General features: G+C 37.4%; 1 protein-coding gene across 5 annotated transcripts; it reads left to right on the forward strand.

Moving 5' to 3' along the window:
• The first annotated feature begins 53 nt into the window (after positions 1-53).
• On the forward strand, positions 54-27,471 carry PEX1 (peroxisomal biogenesis factor 1). 5 transcript variants are annotated; one of them, XM_051802150.1, is made up of 24 exons: positions 54-311; positions 2,823-2,966; positions 4,831-4,914; positions 5,154-5,268; positions 5,358-6,130; positions 7,473-7,592; positions 10,249-10,372; positions 10,645-10,754; positions 11,988-12,088; positions 13,463-13,595; positions 14,317-14,413; positions 15,325-15,495; positions 16,813-16,967; positions 18,179-18,368; positions 18,562-18,728; positions 19,524-19,658; positions 20,239-20,303; positions 21,114-21,256; positions 21,334-21,437; positions 22,401-22,577; positions 24,045-24,275; positions 25,448-25,648; positions 25,985-26,115; positions 26,790-27,471. In XM_051802150.1, the coding sequence occupies exons 1-24, from the start codon at positions 69-71 to the stop codon at positions 26,872-26,874; spliced, it is 3,999 nt and encodes a 1,332-aa protein (XP_051658110.1). In that variant the 5' UTR covers positions 54-68; the 3' UTR covers positions 26,875-27,471. The 5 variants fall into 5 exon arrangements, with proteins under 5 accessions (XP_051658110.1, XP_051658111.1, XP_051658112.1 ...); XM_051802151.1 differs by having other exon boundaries at positions 16,915-16,967; XM_051802153.1 differs by lacking the exon at positions 54-311 and adding an exon at positions 372-696 and having other exon boundaries at positions 26,790-27,234.
• The last annotated feature ends 62 nt before the right edge of the window (positions 27,472-27,533 follow it).

The raw sequence follows: 27,533 nt of genomic DNA on the forward strand, positions 1-27,533 counted from the left end.
GCCGGGACCGACACCGCCGGCGTCCTCAGGAAGGAGAAGAGGAGCCAATCAGAGGCGGGCAGGGGCATATGCCGCGCCCTCATTGGCCGGCGGTGGGCCGTACCACTGCCCAGGGGTGGCGGGGGACCCCGCCCCGATGGGCGGGTCCGTGCCCGGGCACAGCGGGCGTGCAGGGCCGAGGGGCCGCGGCCATGTGGGGCTGTGGCGACCCCGGCGGAGCCGCCGCCTCCGCCACCGTCGTGCTGAGCGGGACCCGCGACTGCTTCCTGCACCTGCCGCCCGCGCTGGCCTCGCTCCTCCGCCTGCAGCAGGTACCGGGGCGGCGCCGCTCGGGGCCCGGGCGGAGGGACGCCCCAAGTGGGCGGTGAGGATTACGGGAGCGCAACATCCGCCCCGCACTCCATCCTCCCCCGCATCCCGCTGCCATGACGACGCAGCGCCCTCCTCCCCTCCCCGCGGCCGGGGACCCCTCACAGGAGACCCCGAGGAACCCCGTCTCTCGCCCCTTGCGCAGCCCAGCGTTGTCATCCATTCCTAATAAAACATGGGAAAGATTGGGAATTATGTCCCCCAACGTGGTCTGGCACCGTGAGCATCTGCGTCTCTCTCAGTACTCCGTTTCATATTAGCTCTCACAGTAACTCGCCAGCATTAGCCGTGCATTAATAAGATGTGAATTTATCATCGAGGTGGGAGGTGAGGTGGTCAGTCCATGCAGAATCCTCGTTGTTAGTGTACATAAATTAAATGTGTCGCTGTAGAAGGGGGCTCCCGTCACGCAGAGCTGAGGACGCGGGTCCGCTCGTAAATAACATTACACACGGGAGCAGAGCCTGCTTTTGTCCCTTGTGCCGTGAACACAGAACTACGGGTCTGCCAGCAGAACAGGGTGGAAAATGGCAGGAATGAGCCGGGCGAGGAGGAGGAGACGGGAGCAGAGCTCAGGAGCCCTGGCACAGCCCCAGGCTCCCTCTCCCGGTGGGGTAACCTCCGGATTTCCCAAGGCTGAAAAGGGCATTTCACAACAGCAAGACAATCCAGACGTGTAAAAACCTGCTCTTTGGGGTGGTAGAAGGAGGTTGGCAGAGTTGCGAGAAATGCAGTATAAATGTGAGCTTCATTTCGGCTGCAGTTTCTGAATGTTTTACAGATTTGCTGGCAAGATAGAGGAGAAGGGAGGAGTGCAATTGCTTAGAGATCTTGTAGGGTCATTCTGTACATCGGTGGTTATGGTGGGCTCCTGCTTTTACTTAACCTGAGCAGTAAAATGAAAAGATATGATCTCTGAAAACTTGATAGAGGTTGCATATTAAAAACACCTCATTAATAAAACTGTTAAAAAGGGAGTAAATAGTTATGTTAATAGATTGCACTGAGTAAACAATAGACTCAAAAGCTAAATCTCATTGCAGAAGGTATTAGATAAGTGAGTGACAAAATGGTGTATAAAACTCAGTGCTGTGTAAAGATTAGACACTCAGGGAGAAGCTTTATCTGTGGATCATGGCTGGGCTTCGCGAACGAAGATTTGGGAAGGGCACTACCCATGTTTGTTACAAGCGCGTTGGTGGCTAAAAAGGCCAATACGAGATAGACACGTCCGGTTGCCAAAGGCACAGCAGAAAGACTCCTTAGGTGGTAAATTCTGCAAGGCACGATTCTTTCTGTGTTGTCTTTTCTCCTCAAGAGTGACCCTGCGTGCGTTCTCAAAGGCATCAGCAGCGTTATAGATGGTGTGTCTCCAGACCTCCCAGTTGGAGGCCAGAGTAGACCAGTTATGTTGATCAATATGGCAAAGGCTGAGATGTTGTTTCAGGGAGTCCTTGTATCTTTTCTTTGGGGCTCCTCTCTTGTGGCAGCCGGTGGCAAGTTCACCATAAAGCAAGATCTTAGGGAGGCAGTGGTCCTTCATCCTGGAGACGTGCCCTGCCCAGCGCAGCTGTGTTCTCAGCAACATGGCCTCAATACTTGTGATTGCTGCCTGTTCTAGAACAGATGTATTGGTCACATAATCTGACCAGTGGATGTTTAGGATTGTTATCTGTGGATACAGGGAATTAAATATTACCTTTGGTAAAAGGGTCTTGGAACCATTTTGTATCTTCTCTGAAGACATTTTCAGAGTTTACAAAAAAAGTCAAATAATATTGGAAATTTTTAGAATACAGTTGAGAACAGAACAGAAAATATCACTGTGTTAACAAGTAAATCTCTGGTATATTCAGTGTACATTGTCTCTTCATCACTAAATTTTCGCAAAAATAATAACTTTTGAAAAAATTACAGAAAATACCAGTTGGATGATACAATATAAGATACAGTCTCTCTATATGGAAACTGACTGAACATATTGAGATTCTTCAGTCTGGGATCAAAATACCTGAATGGTTCTAAAACAGATTGATAAGATCATTTTGGTCTGAGTTAATATGATTTGTGAATTATTTTAAATGTGTCACGAAAGCACTCTTGGAGACCATGCAAATGTTATAATTCCTATGAAATTTAGGCGTATTTTCCCCCTCATTTTGGAAATGCAATTGTGTAGTTATACTTTTCTGTAAGATATTTTTTAATACCATATAATGCAGAAGGAAGAATTACTTTTGTTACTTTAAAATAGTCCATAAAAATAAAAAACTGTTTTAAGAGTTGAAACCAACATGCACTTCTGTGTTAAGAGTTGTGCAAATAAATTGTAAAATCCAGAAAATGTTTTTAATTCCTTTGACCTCTCTAATTAAATACAGTTTAGGTTGTCTAATAGCCATCTTATTTAGCTTGGTTTATGTTAATTTATTTTATTTCTTTGGAACTAATAGGGCCAAGCTGTGAAAGTGTCCTATGGTCATCAGCCAGTATTTTTGAGCTGGATGGAAATCAGGCATCGAGGTCACCGAGATGAAAATATTGCAGAGATTAACAGACAGTTAGCAGAGAAACTTGGCATCACAGATGGAGAACAGGTTTGAAATGCATTTTTTTTGTTCTTATTTAAATAAAGAATATATTGCAGGATACCTGAAAGGCAATACTTTATGAGTTAGCTATGATCTTCTTGTTTGATGTATTTAGACAGTTACTGCATTTATGTCTGCTCATGAGAAACATTAACTATCCTGAAATGTTTCAAACATGAAAAGATTTTCTCATTAAATCATTAACTATTGCCTAAATAATGCTTGTAGGTAGGTCTTAGCAGGGATGGAACAGCTATTCTCAGTGCCATTAATTTTAGGAAAATACACTTGTAGGCAATTGAACAATTTGGTAATGGGAATATTTTGCTAGGAGTTCCTGTTGTTTTAAAGTAACTATTGACTTATTGCATATTTCTTCTTGTTTAACTTATTTGGGGTTAAATTTTCATCCCTTTTTCTGCCTCTTCACCATATGTCACCATGTACCTTCTTTCTTTGAACGTATATTTAAATTCATCTCTTACTCTTGGACACTGTTAAACCTCTCGTAAATTACTCTGTCATTGGGCAGAAGTTGAAGAGATGCCCAAGAGGCAGGCAGAGTTTTATGACATGGGACTACTAAAACCTCTTAACCCAAGGGTTTTTTTTGTATTAATAGGTGGAGATTTAAACAAACAAGAATAGAAAGGTATTGCTCTACACTGTGTTATTGTGTAGTATATTCATATATGCCTGTTCTCTCATATGCAAAATTTTATTCAGCATAGTGGAAGGCATCAAAGAATGTGATTCAGAGCAGTGTATTAACTTACCTTGTTTACTGTTTTAACGTATTTTCTCAAGAAATTATGTGTCTCTTTGCAGAAATTTCTAATTTAATAGTTCAGCAGCAAGGTACCTACCCATTTCAGTACTAACAATTAATAGCCTTCAACAGGAAAACAATGGACAAAGGAAACACAAGAAAACCTCACTCAGCTGTTGCCTGGAAGTAATCATCTGTACAATCGAATGAATACATGAATAATTAGGTAGTTTTGCCATTATTTTGGATTCAGGAATTGCGTGTTTGCTGTGTTTCATAACAGTAAGATCTTCTATTTGCCATGTTGGGGAAAAGATTCCTCTCAATTTTTACTGAGGGCCTAGAGGAATTTAAAATCGATTGCTACTTTTATAAAAGGCGACCTGATATAATTCTCTCTCTCACAATGCAGGTAACTAGTTTTATCTCAAGAAAAAAATAACAAAGTTTGTTTAAAAAGTCCTGACATGATGTTTTTTGAAAATTATTATTTTTTTGTCAAATGAAACCTTTGGTAAAAAATGACTTTTGAAATACGTGTTTAATGCATTCTGAAAAACCTAAACCACAATAGCTTTTATCATTGTTCCTGATACACAGGACATTAAAACTGTTGTGTGGAGATGAGGCTGCATCCTATGAAACCATTCATAAAGGACCTGGGCTTGTTTTGTATTGTACTTTTTCCCTAATTTTTCAGCTGGTGTTGCCTTGTCTAAATTTGTGCACAACTCAATGAATTTTTCAGCTTTCTAAAGTCCTGTACATTTAAAAATAAAGAATAAAAAATGTAAAGATGATTATGTGATCGAGGTGTATTAAAAATTGATTGTTTGTTATCAGCTGATCAATCTCTTGATGCTTTTCACATTCATTCCATTCATGGTTTGCTGAAGTCTCCAAGTGTGCCCGATGCCATCCATTTCCAATCCATTGAGCATTAATCTGTTTATGAATTACCTGGTGTCATTAAGATGTTGTATGTTCCATGTACTGAAAACATATAATGAAGGAGATGTCAATTTTCTACTTGAAATAAAAGATGGAGCTTTTATATGCCTAAAAATAAGAAGTTAAATATTTTGGTGTTACTTTTGTCAGGTATTTCTTGAACCCTGTTCCCATGTCTCCTCCTGTCAGCAAGTAGAAGTGGAACCACTCACAGCAGATGATTGGGAAATTCTGGTAATAAAACCCTTTCTAGTGTTCATGTCTTTGTCTTACAGATGATAGAGGTTCTGACACAAGCAGTTTTTTGCACAATGTCCCATTCTTTTCAGCCCGTAAGGAAATACTAAATGCGGGGTTTAGTTATATTTTATATTTCAAATGGTTTATTAGAAAGAGAGGTACAGTTTTTATCTTCAAACAAATGCTAAAAATGTATGCAGTATTTAATTTATAATGATATCACATTTTCCCAGGAACTACATGCTTCCTCTCTTGAAAAACATCTTCTGGACCAGATTCGAGTGGTATTTCCAAGAGCCATCTTTCCCGTATGGATTGAACAGCACACTCATGTTTACATCAGAATCGGTAAGCAGAGCTGAAGGCTCTCATGGCACCTCCAGGAAGGTGTTTTGCTGGAGTGAATGCATTCATTGGCATGTTTTGTTCATACTTAGGTACACTTATGCCAGCAGCCCCATATGGGAGATTAGAACCATGCACGGAGCTTCTGGTATGTCCCAAAACACATGGACCAGAGGAGAATGTCACCAGCACACCTTCCACAGAAAATGACATCTTACTCAGAAATTTTGTGAAAAATAACATGGAGCAAGAAGAAACAGTAAAGGATCCTTTTGCCAAACAACCTTACTTAAAGCCTAGAATCCTTGAACAGAGTAAGGCTGATGCAAACATGGCGTTTGGCTCAAATGTTCTCCCAAATATATGGAATTTCATGGGGAACATTTTCTCTCATACGTCTTTGCAGAAACAAAAGACTTTGTGTGATAAAGATGAAATGAGCACCTTCAAAGACAAGCTGCTGAACTTAATTCACATGGATTCCATTTTTAGAGTATGTCAGTCCCAGCCTCCCAGCGTACAGAATGCATCCGCCACTCATGCATTTCTGAAATGCAATGCTATTCATGTTTTTCCTTGGAATTTAGAATTTATTGATTTGGATCCAAATCCTGTAGTATCTTATGGGAAGATTAATGAGCTGCTTTCCCCGAGACAGCGTCACCAAGAAGCAAAGCAAAATCTACCACTTGAAAAGCAAAAGCCTTTGACTAGTACGCAAGACAAAAGTCATTCTGATTCTAATAGCAGTCAAGCATCCATCGAGGGATCTGTTGTTCAAATCGTTTGGAATGGATTTGAAGACCTAAAGAGTGTCATAGAGTATGGCCACAATGAGGAAACCCTGCATGTTGGAAGAGTTTGGGTCAGTTTGAGCACGCTATCTTTTGGGCCTTTTATTTGATCGTATTTTCTTTTGGATAATTGTGGAACTGGCTACTTAATGTGCAGTTTTGGGATATAGACTTTGTGTTAAGCTCTGAAGTAGAGTATACTAGGATCAAGTACTGTTTACTAGAGCTGTGCTTTGCACCAAATGAGGGAAGTGCTTCAGTGTTTCTGGAGGGAATGCATGCTTGTTTCAAAATCTGTAGGTAGCTATTGTATTCATGAGAAAGTGGAAGTATCTACTTACATACATTCAGTCCTGCAAAATGAGGCTCTTACCATCACTTAGCACTTTGAAATGTGCCTTGTGCTCTAGGGGTCATCAAACTGTAAAGTAATGGGATCACGTATCCCAGGTGCTACATGATGTTTGCGAGTCTTTAAAATACATCCTAAAAATTAATATCAAATAACTGGTTTTTATATAATTTACACTGTTTTAGTTTTTATATGCCATTTGGCAAGGTGGCACAAGTCTTGGTGTGGAGATACTGATATTTCAGGTTGTTCTGGCAGAACTACTGCCTGATTATGTCCTTTCTTTCCTGGAAGCACATGTAGGATTAACAAAAATAAATAAGATGTGCTCCAAATCACTGTTTGACTATTTTGACATAATACACTTCTCACCATTCACTTATTGCTCTGTTAAGAATGAGAGCAAGAGCCTGCAGTGGTCTTTGCCATGAAATCTTTTGAGAGACATAACAATTTTCCAAATGCTACCGATCATAAAGTCTCTCAGACTTAATAAATATTTATGAAATGTTTTCAATTTGGATATAAGTTTAAAATAACACAGAATGATTGAAAAGGAGTTTTATTTTTAAAAGGGTAAACTGACTAGTAGGATTTAGGGAGAATGGATTTTCTTTCTCTGTGCTGCAGCCATGCTTAGTTCTGGTCTCTGTAATGGCCTATGTATATTTACCTGCCCATGTAAAATTAATTTTAATCAGCAAATGAAAATAGCATTGCTGTTTTTCTCCAATACTAAAAGCATTCTTACAACATTCTAAGAGTTCCTCCTAAATCTTTTTTTTCAAGCTTTTGGTTTTTATTTAAAGAAGTTAGAAGAAGATCAGCTGTAGTGAGCACTTTAACGAATAGGATAAAAGGTAATCAGAAGTGTGCATGAAAGAATGAGTCTGATACCACCATCAATTTTATGGTTTCCTTCTTAATTCTCTTGCAGATTATGAACAGATCAATGATCAAATGTAGAGGTTTTATTAGTGATGAAGAAATTCTTTGTATGATATATGCAATGTTATAACTGTTTTACTTTCTAATGCTTCCTTTTGTTTAAAATATTTCAGATTCCTGATGGTCTGAGAAAAAAACTAAGTATTGAAATACACTCAGCAGTCCGCATTCAGTCAGTTGAATCTGTTCCTAAAATTCCTGTGTCTCTTATGCTGCAACCCAAACAGAACTTAGTGAGTTGATATTCTTGGTCACATATTTGTTCATGTGTTGGAAAACTGGTAATGTTGCTCTGGTCAAGTTGAGGGGGGGGTTATGTTTATTTGTTTTAATTTGTTATGTGATGGTTTGAAAGTTGTCTGTTGTGTATGACATAACGCCAAAGGAATTTCTTTTTTTGTATAATTCCTGGCTTTTTCTTTTGGCTGTGTATGTTAAAGTTAATAGGCTGCTATGATCTACTTAAACAGGGCTTCTATTTAAAGGAACTGGTAGAGGTTACAGAGGGTGGAGGAAACAGGACTTCTAAATTTTGACTTTTTGTTTCCTGAAGCCATTAGAGGAATGCTGTATAGCACATTTTAAATCATAGGATCTTCCTTTTTCTCAAATTGTGAGAATTTCTGATGTCTTTCATATTAAAAAGGATGTTGACATGAAGGAGTGTTACGACCCGCCCCAGGAAAAGGGGACGGGGGGTAACTCAGGTTTTTATCAATATTTTATTTTTATCAATAGTTCCCTTGGGGTGGATTAAAGTGAAATGACACTAAATAGTCGGTGTCTGAAAACAAAGTTTATTTTAACAATTTTATATCAACAGGTATGCTAGCGTTTTGGGTGTTGTCGTAAAACAATGCAACATAGAGATAACTTTTGGGGGGGGAGAAACTGTTTAGGGGAGAGGAGAAACAAGATGAGAGTAAGGGAAAAGAGAAGCTGAGAGTGCAAAGAAATGGATATAGTCACTGCCCACTGGGTCCAGCGATGCATGAGAGCGATGGTCTTGATTCGCAGGCGGTGGGGGAGAAGGAGAACCCAAAATCCCAAAGTCACCAGTCAGTTTATATACCCTCAGCATGCTTTTGTACCTCCCTGGGATGAGGAGTTGTTTGCCTTTTTAGGGCTTAGCACTGGAGGGAGGGATGGGCCCAATTGCCCACCTGAGGTATCTTCTTGCCTTTTTAGGGCTTAGCACTGGAGGGAGGGATGGGCCCAACTACCCATCTGAGGTATCTCCTTGCCTTTTTAGGGCAAAAGTCAAAGCCTGCAAACTCGTGGAATGCATAAATCATTAACCATTTCAGTCTCTGACAAGGAGAAATGGCATTGGTAGGGGAAAGATAAATTTTCTGTTAAATTAGGTCTCAAACATAAACACTGTCAAAATAGCAACAATAACCAATAATAATTTTGCATCAGACCCTCATTTGAAGTACATTAATATGGGTTCAAACCTAGCAAATTTGAAGTGTATACATTTAAGCCTATGAAAACAAACACAAAAAATAATCATACAGTTAAAGAGTAAATATCCAGTTTAAGTCTTCTGGGTGAAGACATCCTTATATTCTCCAGACATTGCAGTGCCCAGTGGATTTCTGAAGAAAGACAGTTGCAGTGAAATTATCATAATTTTTATGTGCTGTTTAGTTTTTGACTTTCTTTCAATTTTTCTTTTCCTCGTGCTAAAGATTTAATCTTCTAGAGTTGTGTCATTGAATCCCTCTGGTTTTCCTGTAAGAGGGACACATTCTGAATGAGCATCTGTGACAGTAAGAACGTACTTAGTATCAGTTCTCACAGTCCATAAGATGTAGCTCTGGAATGATGTATTTCTCTGTAAAGTACTGTATGCTTGCTACTACGTAACACTGGCCTGATTATTTCCCATGTTAGCTGCCCCTCAAAGCTTTAAGTACAGCACTTGCCATCATAACAAGGCTTATGCAGGTTTGTTCTTTATCCCCAATATTTTAATTTGGTTTCTTACCTACAGAAAAATGGTTGAATTGCATATTTTTTCTTGTTGGAGATCAAAGAAGTATTAGTTGGACTTGATGATCCTTGTGAGTCTCTTTCAACTGAGAAGATTCTGTGATATTCCTGCAGTAATCCGCTAAAATTGTAAAGAAAAAGTAGTTATGTGTGCTTTTGTATGTTTTGAATACAGATTTCTGCCTTTCCTTTCTAATTCAGTTGAAGTTTTTTTAGTTCTTGGAAAAAAACAGACAAATGCAGAAACAATTATGACAGTAGCTTTAGTTTTCCTTTCTAACACTGCTCCCAAGGTCTTCATTGATTCCCCTTTTCTAGATAGGAGTTTTGCTTCTCTGATTAGGAGCTTAGCCAGGAGATACGCGATCTAGACTCAATTTCTTCTCCTATTCATTTATCTAGGTGATCTGGGATAAGTCACTTTGCCTGCCTGTTGAAGTTTGTTGGTGATGCCCCTGAATTGGATGAGCCCAGGGTTCCTTATATAGGAAGAGGGAAGGGAGGGGTGTAACAAGCACCTCAAATAAGTCTCAGGTCAATATTGGTGCATACCTTCAAACCCAGAAGCTCAGCAGTGCCCTTGGGTCTGGCAAGACAGATGAGTAAAACAAAAATAAAAGCTTTTCCTTGACCTCACATCCGTGTTCCGAAGATAAAATCTTTAGAGATTCAACTGTGGCCGTAGCAAGGGCTAGACAGGTGCTTTCCATAGAGCAGGTGGTAGAAATTGTGCTTGTTGGCAAAATGGTCTTTTCTAAATTACTAAAACTTCTATATTTTCTTTTATCTCTCTACTACCATAAAAGAAACAAATGCCTTGTGCATAGGAGGAAAAGATTTTTATTTACACCTAGTTTTGTTTTATTTACATCTTTCCTTTTTCCTATTTAGCATAAAGATATACATGAAGATGATGTTAAATGTGCTTTCAGTTCTTGGCTGCAGGATTCAAGTACTGATGATCACCCATGGATGATGACAAGCAGAGACTGTATACATCTATCTTTTAAAGAAGGTAAGGATAATACTACCCTGTGCTGTAGCTGTCTTAACTGTCCACTACGGAATTTAGTTAGCCAATATACCATTTAATTTCTATATACACCATTTAACATAACTGATACTTCTTTACATGGAAAGTGTAAGCTTGAAGCATACTTTAAAAATGATTAATGTGTTTTATTCTTTCGGATTCTGTCATAATAATACTCTAATCTTGTTTACCTTGTGAGGAATGAAAACTGAATTTATTTGGAATTTTAATAATTGTTCCTTGGGTTTTTACAGGAATGGAGGAGTTTGTCCTTAGTGTAGTGCATCCTGTGCACACTGAAGAGAATAAGTCTGAGAATATTTTTATACTGAGTCCCAGTTTGCTGCAAAAGACTAATATACAAGTAAATATCACATAGTCAGGTATCAAGTAATTTAAATTGTTATACTTGTGTCAAATATATTGCATTTTGTATATTATGTATTTTGGTTTCCCTTTTAAAATAAATACTGTTAGTCTATTCATGAAATTATATCTTCGTTATTTTGTAGCTTGAGATTTCAGGCATGCAATGCTTGTCACTGAGTTTCGTAGTCTTTATCAAAATGTCAGAAAAATCAGTTAGAACAGAGGAAAGTCAGTACTGTCCGAGTTTGAACATCTTTATACTTAGTTGTTTTTTCCTTTGCTAACTAAACCACTTCACAGTCTCTGGCAGGAACAGTATATTGTTCTGCCAAACATGAGACATATTCCCCATTCAAACCTACCACTCTCACCCTGCCTTCTCTGTGATACAGTTGCTGTGCCTTTTGTTTCTTCCATGTTTTCTTTCTTGGGAGATTAATCCATTAGTAATCCTGCTTGAACCAGTGCCCATTACTCCAGGTTATAGGACTGGGATAACAATTTTCATGTTTAAACTCGTACAGTGAAATTTTAGTGGAGAATTATGGTGTCTTTTTGGCTGTTTAGAATAGAATTTTTCTGCAAAATTTAGGATTCCCGTTAAAAGAAAAAGTAAAACTAGAGCTTTATTTTTACTAGTAGTAAAGTACAATAAGGCTTCTACAAATTGTTCTAGTGAGTGGTACTAAGATGAAAGGGCAAAATGCATTTCTTACCAGCAGTGTCAGCATCTCCTACCAGCCTGTTCTTGTCTGTGAACCTCTGTTAACCCTGTGTGCCTGCCCAGCTTTCCATACTAACTCCCTGGTGAACAAGACTGAAAAATTCATGCCAGGTGTTTTGTCAAATCCGATCTTACCCAGATCAGATTCCTGATCCGTTTCACTGTTCTACCTCACGAGTACTCCTGCCAGCACAACAGGTGAGGGCACAGGAGAAGGAACAAGTTACAGGTGGGAAAAGAGATGGTGGGCTGCATAGTCTGGTACAAACAGCAATTGGCTCAACTTCTAATCATAGGTTGTTACATCACTGTCAACACTGGATTGTATTTTGGAAATAATTTTATCTATTCCATTTCAGCATTGCATGCATCTTTCAAGCGCAATAAGCTTCAGCAAAGCATATATGCAACATTTTCTTTACACAATTCCAAAAATAGCTAGTCGCTTCTATATCCTTCTTCCATAGTTATATTTAATCTAAAGTCCTAACTCTTTCCTTTTAGGTTCTTTTACATCCTGTAACTAGAAAAGCTGATGGTGACAGCCAGCCACCTATGCGTGATACAGACAAGAACCTTCCATACCACAAACTAAACAGTTTAGGGTGAGATATTTTCATAGAAGAAAACATGGGAGGGAATGGGAATGAGAATTAGAAAACAATACTATTGGTGGAAATTCAGAGTTTTTGAAAACTAAACCAGATTCAAGCAAAACTCTGCATCTTTTGGTAGATCAGGTTCAGACCTTATTGTAATTCATGTAGATGGTTTATTTTGTGCTTGAATGGTCTTACTGCAGTGAGTAGAAAGCTTCATGTGACTAAAGGCACTCACACTGAAAATTTTGGCATGTCTGTCAATAGAATGGGAGGTCTCAGAACTGAGACCACATCAGAACTGGAACTCAGAACTGGAGACTTTTAGAAGAAATACTGATAGTTCAGCAGCTCCTGCTGTTGTTCTAAGCAGTATAAACAGACTTCTACGTCTTCTGAAGTTTCCAAATAAAGCAAAATTGTCAATCCTCTTCCCACAATAATTTCAACCTGTTTACTTGTTTAACTGTATTTAATAGTATGGGTCTGAAAGAATTGTGGTTCCTAATAGTTTTGCCAGAATTGTCAGCTGAGGAGAGAAATGCAGAGTGCTGTAGTCCTTAGTACAAGGGAAAACAGTGGCACTGTGTAGCAAACTTGAAGTAGGGATGGGGCAGAGGAGACTTGAGAGGCTCGGAGTGTTGTGATAGTATGCTGTCAGTGTTATGAAGGGCAACTGAGGATGTTACTGAGACATTGTGAAAAGCAACTCAGCATACCATTATTGAAGAGGGAAGGGGAACTGATACAGGGGCAGTCTGGTAGTGATGGGATGTGGTAGGGTAGAGATGTTAGAAACTAGGATTCATTTGTTCATTCCGTTTCTCATGGAACAACACTTCCTGTTTAAAGTTCAAATACAAAACTGGTAGCTTTGCTGTTTGTGGACCTGACAGGAGCACTATTATATTGAAAGTCACGAAGATTGAGGGTGAGTGAAGGATAAGGATGTCTTCAAATGAACTATGGGTTGTTTCATTTCTGAAAAGACTGAGTTTTCTGACCCAGCCATGCTCCATGTTTTACCAGTTCGTTACATTCCTTTGTAGGTTGTTACTCAGACACTCAAGTAGATGAAGCCCCAAAAGATGGTTAATTCTTAACTTCTGAGACCTACCTTATGCTAGTGTGGTGTGGTGTACAATAATAGATAGCACTTCCTTTGTGTGCATGTTCTGTAATGTCTGTCTGTGTCCCCTGTGTCACCACTGCAGAATAGAAGTGCTGTCTCTTCAGACTGAGTTGTCTTCATCTTTTTGTTGAAGGGGTGAAGTACATCACAATCTGTCAGCATTGTAGCTTCCCCATAGTGCAGGCTATTGCTGCTTCTGTGTGTACAGATGCTACTCTAGACCATTTAATGTTTCCTTTACCTTACAGAGGAGTGGACAAATTAGGAACATCTTTATTTGAACACATAAGCCACAGTCTTCTGGGGCGTCCTTTGTCTCAAAAGCTGGCTGCTATTGCTGTGGGACTGCGAAGTGGAGGAGTGCTTCTCACAGGAGGAAAGGTACATACTTCGCTACTTCCACTTTCCAAACCCTTCCAGATTGTTTTCCATAGTTACAAAATCGTTTTCATTAGTTTTCTTCGTTACCACACAAATTCCAAAGAATAAAGAACAAGCTGAAAAAACAGCAAGTTAGCTGAACAGAGGTAATTCAGCAAAACATCATTTTATAGATATGTATACAGATTATATGCACACTTCTTCAGCATATATTCATATTTCATGTGTATATATATAAAAAATGTAAGTTTTAAAGACTGCTACCAATGCAATTTCAGTTTGTTCCCATAGGGGATTAATCTACTTCATGTTTATAGTATAATAAACACCTCTTGTCTCTGAAATATTGAATGAAAATAAGATAAAATATTTTCTCCTGTGGTGTGACATAAAATGGCAGTGGAGTTGATAGTATTATTTTCCTGTTGCCTCTTACAGTGATCTATTTAATACTATATTCCACTGAAACTAGCACATTTCTTAGGACTGAAGTCAGTGGAATCAGAACACTGTATGTAGTCAATGTATCCACTCTGAATTTGTTTATACTTGTTTCACTCTAGGGCTTTGGTTTCTGCCAAGTGATACAAAGACAGAATACCATATATGCTTTTAGTGAGGAATAAACCCAGCATGTGTACAGCTTTCCAAGCTTGTTTGTTGGTGTATACAGAAGGAACTGGTTCTGTGAATTTACACCAGCTCACATTTACTTTTGTAGGGAAGTGGAAAGTCAACGTTAGCAAAGGCCATCTGCAGAGAGGCTTTCGATAGACTGGATGCTCACGTAGAAGTAATTGATTGTAAAGCTTTAAGAGGTATGATGATATTTTTTTAAATCTCAAATGTTTGCTGTACGATAAAGAGGCACAGTTATGAAGTTACTCTATTTAGTCTTAATAATTATTCTAGTATTATTGCTGCTTTTGAAGGATATTTGATGCCTCACAATTATTGTCTTCAACAGTCTTATGAAAATACAGCTGCTGTAAACTTCTGTCACACTTTTATCAGTTTCTGTTCCATGTACTACCACCATATTCAAACTATGCTTGCCATGCTTATTTCTAATTGTTGCGAAATAGGAAGAAGCTGCAAGTTGGACTGTGTGGTTTTTCAGCTGTGCCAGGTGAAGCGTTTAAGGATACCTGTATTGCTCGGTGAAAGGATGATACAGGCACCAAAGAATGATCAAAAGACCAACTAAAACCTGATTATGATGACATGTTTACTAACCTGGTGTATTTGGCAATAGTCATCTAGCGCTCGTGACTATAGATGATGATGATGAGATCCTCTAAGCTTCTTGCTTCAGAGAAAAAGGGAAGGATTGATGAAGAGCTTGGTCCTTTGCTTTGGAAAATTCTTCCAATTGCAGGACTCTTTAGTAGCTATTTTAGAATAGCTACTGTTCCTGCTATTTAAGAAATGCTGCTGATACTGCTCCGGTTTTAACTGTCTGGAAATTAAACCTGTAGGCTTCTATAGCAGTTAGTGAAAGATGATTAATCTCATTTTAGGACATGTGTATCCTTCTAGTACTTTTTTATAGAAGATGTAGACTCCTTTCTTTACTGATTGTTGGCTGGTTTAATCTTAGTACCTGGATTTATAGGTGTAAAGTTAAGCTAGACAAATCAAAACATTGTGGTATTATGTGAGCAAGATATAGTCAGTCTGATTTTTTTTTCCTGATACATTCTGTCGTTATAATAGTATTTTGTTTTAGGAAAAAGATTAGTAAACATAAGGAAAAACGTGGAAGAAGCTTTTTTAGAGGCAGCGTGGAGACAACCATCCATTCTTTTGATGGATGATCTTGATCACATTGTTGGAGTACCTTCTACACCAGAGCATGAGAACAGCCCTGAAACCGTTCAAAGCAATAGACTTGCTTATGGTAATACTGTGCTACCTGTGTCTGGATACAAATATAACGTAACTTAGAATTTCTTGCACTTGAATTGTCCTCTCCTACCTGAACAATTCTGTCTGTATCATTATTGCCTCTGGACTGTGTGATATTCAGGCAGAGATGCACAAATTTTGCTATTTAGACCATTTGTGGACCACTAGCTGAATCAAAATAGTCCACTCTGGAACTTGGAGTAGTTCTTGCCAGTAGTGGTTCCACCACTACTGCTGATGGTGATGCCTGTTGTCAGTACCACTGCCAGTGGTAAAGGCTTCTCCTTTCTTTTTTTTTTTAAGTTGTTCATGCGCTCAAATACATTGCAATTGATTACAAACTGCAGATGAGTCTTTAACTGACAACTATTGATAATTTGTGTGTTTCCCATAATTATTTATAATTACAGCAATACATAAATTTGATACTTACTGATGTTTAGAACCAGCTTCTTTTAGATGAGTACCAACTTCTTTATCGTTGTACTTGGTATACTTTTTAGAACTTCTAATTTGTTTTACAATGTAACAATCCACAGATGTTAAAAATAAGACGATCAATTGTAGTTTGATATCCTATATTAGACAGTTCCTTTTTATTCCCAAAAATCTAGGCAGGGTTAAGTCACAAATTAAACTTAAATGATCAAGATTAATAAAACCATAGCAAAAATATTTCCCATTTCTTAGCTCACTTTGAGGAAGTTAGTGTAATTTTTATTGAATTACTTTTGAAGTTCAGAAAATCTTACTATAATTTCTTTTTTTAAAATGTGCTCTTAGGTTACATGCAGAATTGTTTGGGTTTCTTACTACTTTATTTAAAGGTATAATGCATACAACAGAGCTTTAAAGATTATTCCTTGAAGATCTACTTTGCACCCTTAATTTCTCTTGCTTTCATGTATTACTTTTTTCTTAGAGTGCTTGTGTTCTAGACTCAACATCTGTTTTTATTCTTATAATTTTTTCCTTTTTGTTTGCATGGAAGGAATAATAGCACACACAAAAAATCCATGTTTAATATCTTGTGGTAGACATCATCAGTGATGTAACAAAATTAGCTTTTCAAGAGCACTTCTGATGTAATTTTATTAATGGAATGTACTCTCCTAGAGAAAATTACTATACATCTTTTTTTTTTAAATTTAAAAAAACAACTGTAAACATGGGAATAAAAATAATATGTTATAAGCTGTTACTTCTTGTGTGCCCTAATGCTGCTCTCCAGTACAGTAAAAATATCTGTTCTGAAATGCAGAATCTTTTGTTATTTTATAATTTATGGAACAATATCTTCTGTGTTTAGTTTTGAAAGATCTAATCAAAGAAGTTATTTCCATGGGGAGTTTGATTGCATTAATTGCCACAAGTGAGTCTGAACATTCCCTTCATCCTTCCCTGGTTTCAGCACAAGGAACACACATATTCCAGTGCTTCAAATGTATCCGATCTCCGGATCAGGTAAATTCAAATAAAATGGTTGAAATGTAGTTTGCCTTTCCATCAGCCTCAAATATGATGTTGGAGCAGCTGCAAGAATAGTAGGTTACACCCGAAGATGAGGAAAAAAATCTGGAAATCTTAGAAATTCTTTCATGATACTTAAATACCTCAGAACTTACATCTGTCAGTATAAAGTTTTTAAAAAAAAAAGTAATCCAGTGAAAACTCCCAGTTGGCCCCACCCTTCAGTATATTCAGAGGATATTTCAATTCAGCGTAAAATAAGTCATCTAACACAGGTGAGATAGGCATGTTACATAGAGGGGGATGCTAAAGGAGCAACTCTGTAAAAACATTTAAGTCACCACAGGTAGATAAATGAAATTAAACCTAGATGTGTTTTTTCACAGCTTAGAGAAATAAGTATGTCCTCAGAAAGTGTATTTTAGGTGTTATTAAAACTAAATGTTAATTTTATGGGAAGGTTTTTGGATTTTTATAATAATTGTGTCCCTTTACTTTTGAATGTAGTCCATTTTAAAAAGAAAAATGGATAGAGAGAAGAATAAACAGTATTAACTTTCTTGCAGGAGAAAGCAAATACTTTGAACCCCTAATGATTCATTTGTATTTAACATGAGTTGTTCCTGTTGGTGTGTCTTCCATCACAGGCCAGCTATTAAAAGCCGCTGTGGAGGAGATACTATGTTAGATACAGTGTAGCTTTCTCCCACCTCCTGCAAGTCTGCTTTTATTATGTTTAATACTAATACACAAATAAGGATGAGGCATCACTGGAAAAGTCAAGATCTCAAAAGATACCGCATTATCCCAAGTATTTTTATCTAATGTAATGTATTTCATCTCAAATGTATTTTCTGCTCATACTGACAAGATGAAAGGGGTTCATTTTCCTGTGAAACAGAAAAAATGGGTTTAAAACAGTGGAATCTGGGGGTGGAGGGTTGTTTCATTATTATTGTTGGATTTAAGGTAGCCATGGTGAGGTAAATACTTAAAGTTATAAAACTGGTGAATTTATTGAAATGCACCTTAAGAACTAACATTGATTTATATTCATGCCTGCTCAGGTTTGTTATTTGAAGGTTTGGTGACATGCAAATATTTAAGGAAATTTTAGTAACTTACACGTATTTACTCTTTGAATTCCTGAACTCCATATATATAGTTAACCCAATATATGCTTGCTGCACAATTCTGTTTTTCAGAAGCAAAGATGTGAAATGCTGTATTCCATAATAAAGAAGAAACTGAATTCTGATCCTAAGAACTTTTCTGATCTTGACCTCCAATGTATTGCAAAGGAAACGGAAGGTTTTGTTGCCAGAGATTTTACTATGCTGGTTGATCGTGCTGTTCACACCTGTGTTTCTAACCAGAATGCATTGGATAATGGTGGTATGTTGAAAACAAAATATCTTTTTTCATGGTCTCGCTTCTGTTATCCAGAAGTGGTGGATTAATACAGAAATAAAAGGCAGGTTTTATGTTTAAAATTTATTTAATTATTGCATATTCTGAGGAATTCGTTACTGGTAGTCTTTGTGTTCTTTTTTTTTTGTTCAAGATTTTTTCTTTCATTTTTAAGCAGAATTGAACCTATCAACTGTGGATTTTCAGAAAGTTCTGAAAGATTTTACTCCAGTAGCTCTGAGAAATGTCAACCTTCATAAACCTAAAGACCTTGGCTGGGACAGGATTGGAGGCTTAAAAGATGTGAAGCAAATACTCACGGATACCATCATGTTACCTGCAAAGGTACCAAGTTCTTTTAAATTAGTTAGTTGAATTTTGTACATAATGTTAGTAGGGAAAGAATGATTTTTAAGGTGTGACACACTGTTTGATAGAAAGAAGACAGGCATGATTTTAAGCTACTTTTGTAGCTTAAAATTTTGTAGCTTTCCATTCTTCAGCTGTCTTCAGCTACTGAAAAACTCCTTCCCCTTCCCTCTTCCAAATACAAAATGCAATGGCTTGAGCTTTACTACAGATCAAGTGTTGCTCTAGAATCTGAGAGTATAGCTACACTCTCTGTTGCAGGGTTTGTGATTAAGCTCTCTGAAGATAACAATTCCAACTGTCTTCTGAGTGCTTTTGCTAGAGGAGTATTTTCTTTTGGATGAATGCCAGTCCATCAGTCCCCCTTGGTTTTACTTTGGCCTTTCTGCCTTGCTTTAAACTTGAGCATTGAGATGAGCCATCCATTTCAGTCTTCAGAGAAATGACTGAACAGAATATTTGATCATACAATTCAGTGTTATAATAGGAATTTAGAAGTAGCAGCATGGACATTATAAAGCTTTAGTCCATCCCTATTCTGTCCTGTTTCATCTTGGTAGAAAATCCCACTTGCTTGTATTTTAAGTATTTATTAAATCTCAGAACCCACTACAGCTCCAGGTAAACTGACAACAGTCCAGATGAGCTGCTGGGATAATAGTGTGAAAAAATAAATGACATGCATTCTGTTTATACAAAAGTGATCAGCAGTCAGTGATGTTACAGTACATTGTGTATTTTAGAATATATCACATTGAAACTCTTTTCCAGTATCCAGAATTATTTGCGAACTTGCCCATACGACAGAGATCAGGAGTCTTGCTGTATGGAGCACCTGGAACAGGAAAAACACTGTTAGCAGGAGTAGTTGCAAGAGAGAGTGGAATGAACTTCATCAGTATCAAGGTAGCAAGATTTTAAGATTAATTGATTAATTTTATTGACTGAATGAAATAGCTTAACATAATACCTGAAATTATGTGCTTGTGATGGCAAAATAACAAAGTAAGAAACTCACGTTCAAAATTTTGCATGTCTCTGGATATCCCACTATCCGATTTCTGGAACTTCAGAGTTTTATTTCTGAGATTCTTTTGTCTACTTACTCATTATGCAGAATTATAAAATCTAATTAGATCTTCTTACTTTCTCATTTTTTAAAGACCTTGGATTTTGTTTCCACTGGACAGTGAAGTTGAGCAATGTATTTAAAATAGATTTTTAAAATAGAGTGTAAACCTTTGCCTTGTGATACTGTAATACATGTTCTGTTATAGTAGAAAAATGGAAATGACTACTTTAAAATAAGTTGGAATGCTCAAAAATTTTTTTTGGCTTATCTAGACCCCTTGGCTCTTCTGTTCAAAGATACCACTGCCTTGGTTACAAGAAAATTCACTCTAGTACACAAAATCTATGCTGATGTTTAATTGCACATTAAAACTAAGAGACGTGTCATGAATGTTCTTTTCTGATTATTTTTTAGGGACCAGAGCTGCTCAGCAAATACATTGGAGCAAGTGAACAAGCAGTTCGAGATATCTTTAACAGGTTCGTTTTGTAAAGATCTGTGATATTATCAGTTAATTTTATTGGTTGAAGCACCAAGAAGTAATTTTGTTGTCTGAGGAGAGACATGGCATCAGATCACAAAATCACCTGAAACAATCAGTTGTCCTGAACCAGATGTGTGTCTTGGCGGGTTCAGCTGGACCATCATTATTCAAGAACTGCGTGTTTGACTCCAATCAGGAGTGCACTTCTGAAGCTGAACTCCCAGTTCTCTCCATTTTACAGCACACTGGTTCACATCACAGAACTGCCTTGGAAAACACATGCTGAATTCCTTTCAGATGATTCCAGAAGACAGTCAAGTGTGCTGCAACTAGTAATGCACACTTAATATGTAGGATCATATTAGACTTGGTATTGAGTTCCTCAGTGCCAGTAAAACCTACTGTTTAACAAGTTTGCCCTTACTGGCTCTCAGTGCTCAGTAATGTAAACATATCCTACATAGCCTTTGTTTCTCACGTAATTTATTGTGTGGGCAGTCTTTTTGTTAGATGTGTGTAAGCCAAGATCTCTGAAGCGATTGGATTTTAGAACTTTCGTGTTTATTAAAATGGCAGTTAAGCACTTCTGAAATGATAAAGCAAGTGCAAAGTATGTCATAAAAGTGAGTGGTGATTACATTGCAATCCAGTTAGTCAGAACCTCTTAAATTCTACAGAAAACAGATTTTCTGTTCTTTCATTAAAGATAACTGTCCTCTGAAGCAAAAACAATTACCTTTAATATTTCTAAGTAATTTTACGTGTGACTGAAACTTAACTTGCCTCTTTTTTTTTTCCCTTTTAGAGCTCAGGCAGCTAAGCCTTGTATCATTTTCTTCGATGAGTTTGATTCTATTGCTCCGCGCCGAGGTCATGACAACACAGGAGTTACTGACCGAGTGGTTAACCAGCTGTTGACTCAGTTAGACGGTGTGGAAGGCTTGCAAGGTAACAATTCATCCGTGTGCTCCTTTTTAAGCAAAGGTTCAGCAGATATTAATGGCATTTTTTTGCACTTTCCTAAGGGGTTTATGTGCTAGCTGCTACTAGTCGCCCGGATTTGATTGACCCTGCTTTGCTAAGGCCAGGTCGACTGGACAAGTGCCTGTACTGTCCACCTCCTGATCAGGTGAGGAAACAAATAATTTCACATAAGAGGCAAGGGAAAAAAATCAAACTAATGGTCTTTGTTCTCCTTTATATTATCCTCTCTATATATCTCCTTTATATTATTTTGTTCTCCTTCATATTATCCACTACATATTTAGTGGCATTTCAAACCTGGACTAAGTGGAATTGATTGTCCAACTCCAATTATACAACAATATAAATTCTGACTTCAGTGTCAATGTGTTCACATAAAACTGGGGAAAGAAGTCTTCAGGATCAAGTCATATCCTGTGGATATGGCCGATTTAAAAAAAAAATTAAAAATTAAAACAGGAAACTAATCTGCAGAAAGAAATTGGATGCAGCGTAGTGTTTGTAATGTTCTGCATCTTTCTTTGAATTATGAGTCCAGTAAATATGTGATTTACTTGAACCATAGCCATTCCTTTGAGGCTGTACAATATGTGCATTTGATTCCCATTTTATGAGAAAAAACTAGTGCTGTTCATTTTCAGATTAGTTCACACATTTAACAAGTACCACATAATTTCATTCTGGAACACACATGAAGAAGTTAATCCTGTGCCTTAAGAGCATAGGTATTCTCTCTTTTTATATTTTTTGTGTGTGTTTTAAACTTCTGGTTTAGAGTAAGATCATTCAAGTAAACAGAAATTTTTCACTTCCATCATCCTTCTCTTTACAAAAGGACGTATGAGTAGCAGACTTCACTTTCATATTTTTATGATATTGACTGGATATTTGGAGAAATATATTTCCCTGTATACTGCATTTGGTTAGGGGTAGTATCTTTCTAGTATTGGGGTAGTATCTTTCTAGTATTAGGGTAGTATCTTCTTTAAAAAAGCACCTTTCTCCCTCAGAGAGGCAGTTGCTTGTGACAGGGCCAAAGCACCATCTGGCAATCAGGACAAGTAAAATAACAGGTTGCTTTACTGACTTTTTTTTCCTTTTTTTACAGAATTCACGCTATGAAATCTTAAAAGCTCTCAGTCATTCCCTGTCCTTGGCAAATGATGTGGACTTTCAGGATTTGGCAGCAAAAACAGAGCAGTTCACGGGGGCTGACCTAAAAGCTTTATTATACAATGCCCAATTAGAGGCAATCCATTCTAACCTAAATTTAGGTTTAACACAGGTAAATAAAACTGTTATAAAAGAAGCCTCTCCTCTTTTTATGTTGATATGTTTGAAAGGGTTCATATTATCCATGTTTTTTAGCAAATTATGTGGATAAGATTTAGTTTTCTTTTATAGAGAGGATTAAAATTTTAATATGTTTGCAGAAAAATAAAGAATAATGTAACAAATTAGTTTGAATACCTCTTAAACAGCTTCATTCACGATAGGCATTTAATGTTAAATAGATTTATGTAAGCCCAAATCTGTTTATCACAGTTGTGAGGAATGACTGACAGATCAATAGGAGGGATCCCACTCAGAGTTTCTTAGGAACAGCTAACAAATTCAGTTTTGAGATGGCACATTTTGGATGATGGAGGAAGCAAAATTGGTGGGTTTTGTGGAGTTGTTCCAACAGATTGAGTTTAATTGAAGTCAGGGGAGAAGTGGCAAGAGGGTGGTGATGTCTGAAACGGCCTGTTGTGGTTCATCTTTCAGGCACCAGCTCGAACTACAGGATCCTAGCTTGTACTCCTTGTCTGACTGACAGGTCCTTTCCTCTTTTAGCCTCTTCAACCACCTCTCTTCACATTTTTAATGCCTGTGTTCTGGTTCTAGCTGGAAATGGACAGGCATGGCTTCCACTACTCAGAGGCCAAAGGGAAGGGTTGGGTCAGGGATGCAAAATCAAGGAGACCTCTTGAGTTGTTTTTGCCCCAGCTGTTATCAAGGAGAGGGACTCTGAGGTTGCAGCTCTAAATATTGGGAAGGATCTTCCCTAACTCTCCCTTCACTTGTAGCATCAGTAAGTAAGTAGTTGGTACCTCATGATTATCCGTCACAAGAGTAATCTGTTGTCTGAAGCAGAGGTCTCCAGAGTGGTGTGCACACACCCCAGAGTGTGCACAGCAGAGTCCATTGAGGTGCAGGAAATAAATATAAGAACTTCAATAGTACATGTATATAAGTTATGCATAAACTTGGTGGAGTGTGCTCAGAAATTTTTTACTGATAGAGGTGTACAATCAAACAGGTTTGCAGACACCAGTCTAAAGCAACAACTGTGATTTCCATATCAGCACTTAAAATGTGTCAGTTAGACACAGTAAAATTAGACTCACTTCAATATCCTGGAGCACTTTACACAGGATATTAAATTGCCTGGAGGGAAAGGTTGATACAGAAGTGATACAGATCTACAAAAGAAGTAACACTTGCTGTTACTTGCTGAGCGAGACAGTTGAAACTAATAAAAACTTAAGATTATCTCCTCAAATTATTTTTCTAGTATGAAGACAGAAAGTTCTGCTTAAAAGCATTGGATTTTCTTAGCAAAATATTTGGAAATACACCCCGAGAGAAAGACAGATTACTAGAATAAAATGTTAATCCATACTTTCATATGTATTGTATATAAAATTTTTCATGTATTTCAGGTTGCACTTAGGAATTAACTCTTCTAATGTTCTGTTCTTCGTTACAGGATTTTGGATCTAGTTCTGATAGTGACTTCAGTCTCTCTTCCATGGTTTTTCTAAACCACAGCAGTGGCTCAGATGATTCAGCAATAGATGGAGAAGCAGGGCTAGAGCAATCTCTTGTTTCTTTAGACATGTCTGACTTGCTTCCTGAAGACCCAAGGTCCAATATGTATCGTATTTATTTTGGAAGCTCTTATGAATCAGAGATGGGAAATGGAACTCCTTCAGAACTGGTAAATTACTCAATATTTTGAATTTTCTAGATATTATTAGTTGTAAAGCAGAAAAACTGAAGTATGATAGGGTTTTATAAATACAATTATGTCTCCTTTGACCTTCAAACTGTCTTCAGTCTATACCTTGTAGTCGACAGTGGGGAATAGGATGGAAAGATGTGATCTGACAAAATATGATATGGACTTTTCTGCTACTTTGTAGGACTTTAAAATCAAAATCCCAAAATACTGCTTAATACCTTATAATGAAGAAACTGCATTCATACTAGATTTTACTGTCTGGTCAAATGGCTTATTCCCTTCCAAAGTTTAATACTAAAACAGTTTTTGTCTTTTGGGTGGTTGGTTTACTTGTTTCAACTTAGTCATTCATTAAAGAATGACCATCCAGCTTTCAAGAATTAAGTTCTAATCTTAAGAATCAACAAACTTTTTTCAGTTTCCAGTGAAACGTGTTAATAGAATAATCTGACCATGGAATTGTGTCAAGAACAGAACTAAACCTTAGCTTCTGTCACTGTTGTTACAAAGCAGAATTCCTGATGTGGTAGTGTCATGTTGCACAGAGAGCAGCATTCCCTGTCCAGCTTGCAGGCAGGAATGTGCAGGCTGGCTTAGGTGTAAGTAAATAAAACAATGGATTTAGCAGACCTTTATTCTTTTTGAGATGGGCCATTGTGAAAATATTTACATTTTTTCCAAGCATGAAACACTTCATTTTCATTGCCCAAACACCTGAGCAAATTAACCTAAATCTTCTTGTTAAAAAATTGTGTATGGGATATCAGCATCATGGCTGAGCTTCGCAAACGAAGATTTGGGGAGGGCTCTACCCACGTTTGTTACAAGAGCGTTGGTGGCTCTTGTCTATACGAGATAGACATGTCTGGTTGCAAAAGCACAGCAGAAAGACTCCTTAGGAGATATATTCCCCAAGACACGATTCTTTCTGAGTTGTCTTTTCTCCTCGAGAGTGATCCTGTGTGCTTTCTCAAAAGCATCAGCAGCGTTAAAGATAGTGTGTCTCCAGTGTGGGATATATTTCAAAGAGAAACTACTCTTTTATCACAAAAACAAGCTTGTACTGAATTGTAGGCTAATTCCTAATGATGGAGTAGCTCTTTTGGATCCATAATGAGTTAATATATTTCTCCTTATGGTCAATTTAGAGCTCTTTGTGTTTGTCCGGACCAAACTCCATCACTTACGACTTTACCAGCCTGACTCAGAGAGATGTAGCATCCTCACAACCTTCAATGCTCAGAGTAGCTTCTCAAGAAGGCTCCCTGGAGAACAACCAGGAGCAGCAAACAGAGCACCTGAGGACAGAAGTCAGTGCTATCAAAGCCAATAACAGAAGCAAGAACGGAGTATGGCTTTTATTTTTTTTTTTATTACTTAGTCTTAACAGTTCCCTATTATTTTCCCACACTTCTTGGTATTTCAATAAAGAATTCCTGCAATAATATTAAATATAATGTAACAAAAATAGCAAAGTGATGCTTAGTTTGAGGAAAATAAGGCAGAAGTTAACATTCATGTAACTGCAGTTATTTCTGTGTTATTAATTTGGGGGTGAGGGGGAGGTTGTGACTGTGTTTATATTTGTCTTTACGTGTAATGAGGAGGTTCCAGAGTTAGTGATATTGATGACACTGTGTTTCTGTTCATGTTCTTCATTGTCTGTTCATGGCTCTGTTTCCAAGGAGGACAGCACCCTTAATCAGTCAGGGCTTGCCAAGACCACTTTAATTATTACCCAGTCCCATCTGATGACTGCACTTCAGGGTATGAGACCATCCATTAGTCAAGATGACTGGAAGAATTTTACTGAACTGTAAGTATTACTTCTTTTGTAATTGTGAATTCAGTTAAGATTTTATTTTTTCACATTCCTTATACATCAGAAACAAAGTAGTTTTAAATAAACATAGGGAATGGCAGCAGAGTTGAATAACTTCTTGCAGCAATTTTTTCAGAAATATTAAATTAGGTGCTGAGAAAGGGAAAATATTTCATCAGTGAATTGTTTTTTATTGTTTTTTATTAATGTAGGACCTAGAAATCACAGCTGAGAAAACCCTTGTTTTATGTTAAGAGCTATACCAGTAGAAAGAGGCAGTGATTCTCTAAGACTTAGAACTAGGTCCTTTCTGCTCCCACTTAGTAGTAGCCTCTCGTATTTCCAAATTGCTGGGTGGTCTCTTTAGCTACCATGTTTGGGAAAAGGCAATAATCTGTAGAAGTATAAACATACTGAAAAGGAGAATGTGTCTCCTTTGACTTGGATGTGACTGAAGTAAAAAAGCTGGGGAAAAAAAGGAAGCGGGGCAGAGGGCTGTCTGAATTTGTGGGTGAAAAGTCCTCCAAGTCCCCAGGTCTGAGAAGACATGCACTCTTCATTTCCATAAAAATGTATTTAAACATCTGTAGTTTTGTGTTGCTTTAATGTGCATCTGAAGAGGCATGTGCATGTCAGAAGAATTTTCTAATATCTTTTTCTCATTCCAGGTATGATAATTTTCAGAATCCCAAGAAGAGGAAAGGACAAGGTGGCTCAACATTCAGACCAGGACAAAAAATTACTCTAGCTTAGAAACTTGTATTTGTTTGTAATTGCTAAACTGTAACTGGAAATGACAGATGTGATTAAATCAGATTATTTATATTCATATGGATTTATTAATGCAGCAGTTGAAGATAAGTTTCTTTTAAATTTACATGCTGTAAGATTATGTCACATTTTATTTTGAAGAAAATTGTCTTCCTTCAGATTGATATTAAATTTTTTGAGAGAACATTGGTTACATTCTGTCCTGTTGTTTATCACATAAACTTTTAAATCTTGGGTTTTATAAATATAGTTGCCAAATCCTAACAATGATTTCCTGTCCCTATTTATTCCCTCACAAAAATAGAATCTGTTCAAATAAACTGTAATATATAATGGTGGAAATGTTTTTTTTAAAAAAAACTATAAAGCCATTCTCTAATGGCCTTTGGAGGGCTTAGAGGAGGGTGGTCCTTTATGTGTTTGTTGGTAGGCAGCTAGACTAATACTTTCAGAATAACTATAGCAAAAAAAAACCCAACCAAGATAATTGTATCTTGTTTTATGCCACTGTTTATTAATCAGAAGAATATCAAGTTACATTTCAGAAGTAGTACCTTCTTATCCCTACCTTTTCTTCTTGGAGACCATAAAAAGCATTTCTCAAAGAGAGTTTCTTGCTTGAGTTCTGTGGGTATTTGCAC

This window comes from Manacus candei, unplaced genomic scaffold (genome assembly GCF_025592945.1).
Source record: "Manacus candei isolate 608988 ecotype Guabito, Panama unplaced genomic scaffold, ASM2559294v1 h1tg000056l, whole genome shotgun sequence".
Classification (NCBI taxonomy): Eukaryota; Metazoa; Chordata; class Aves; order Passeriformes; family Pipridae; genus Manacus; species Manacus candei.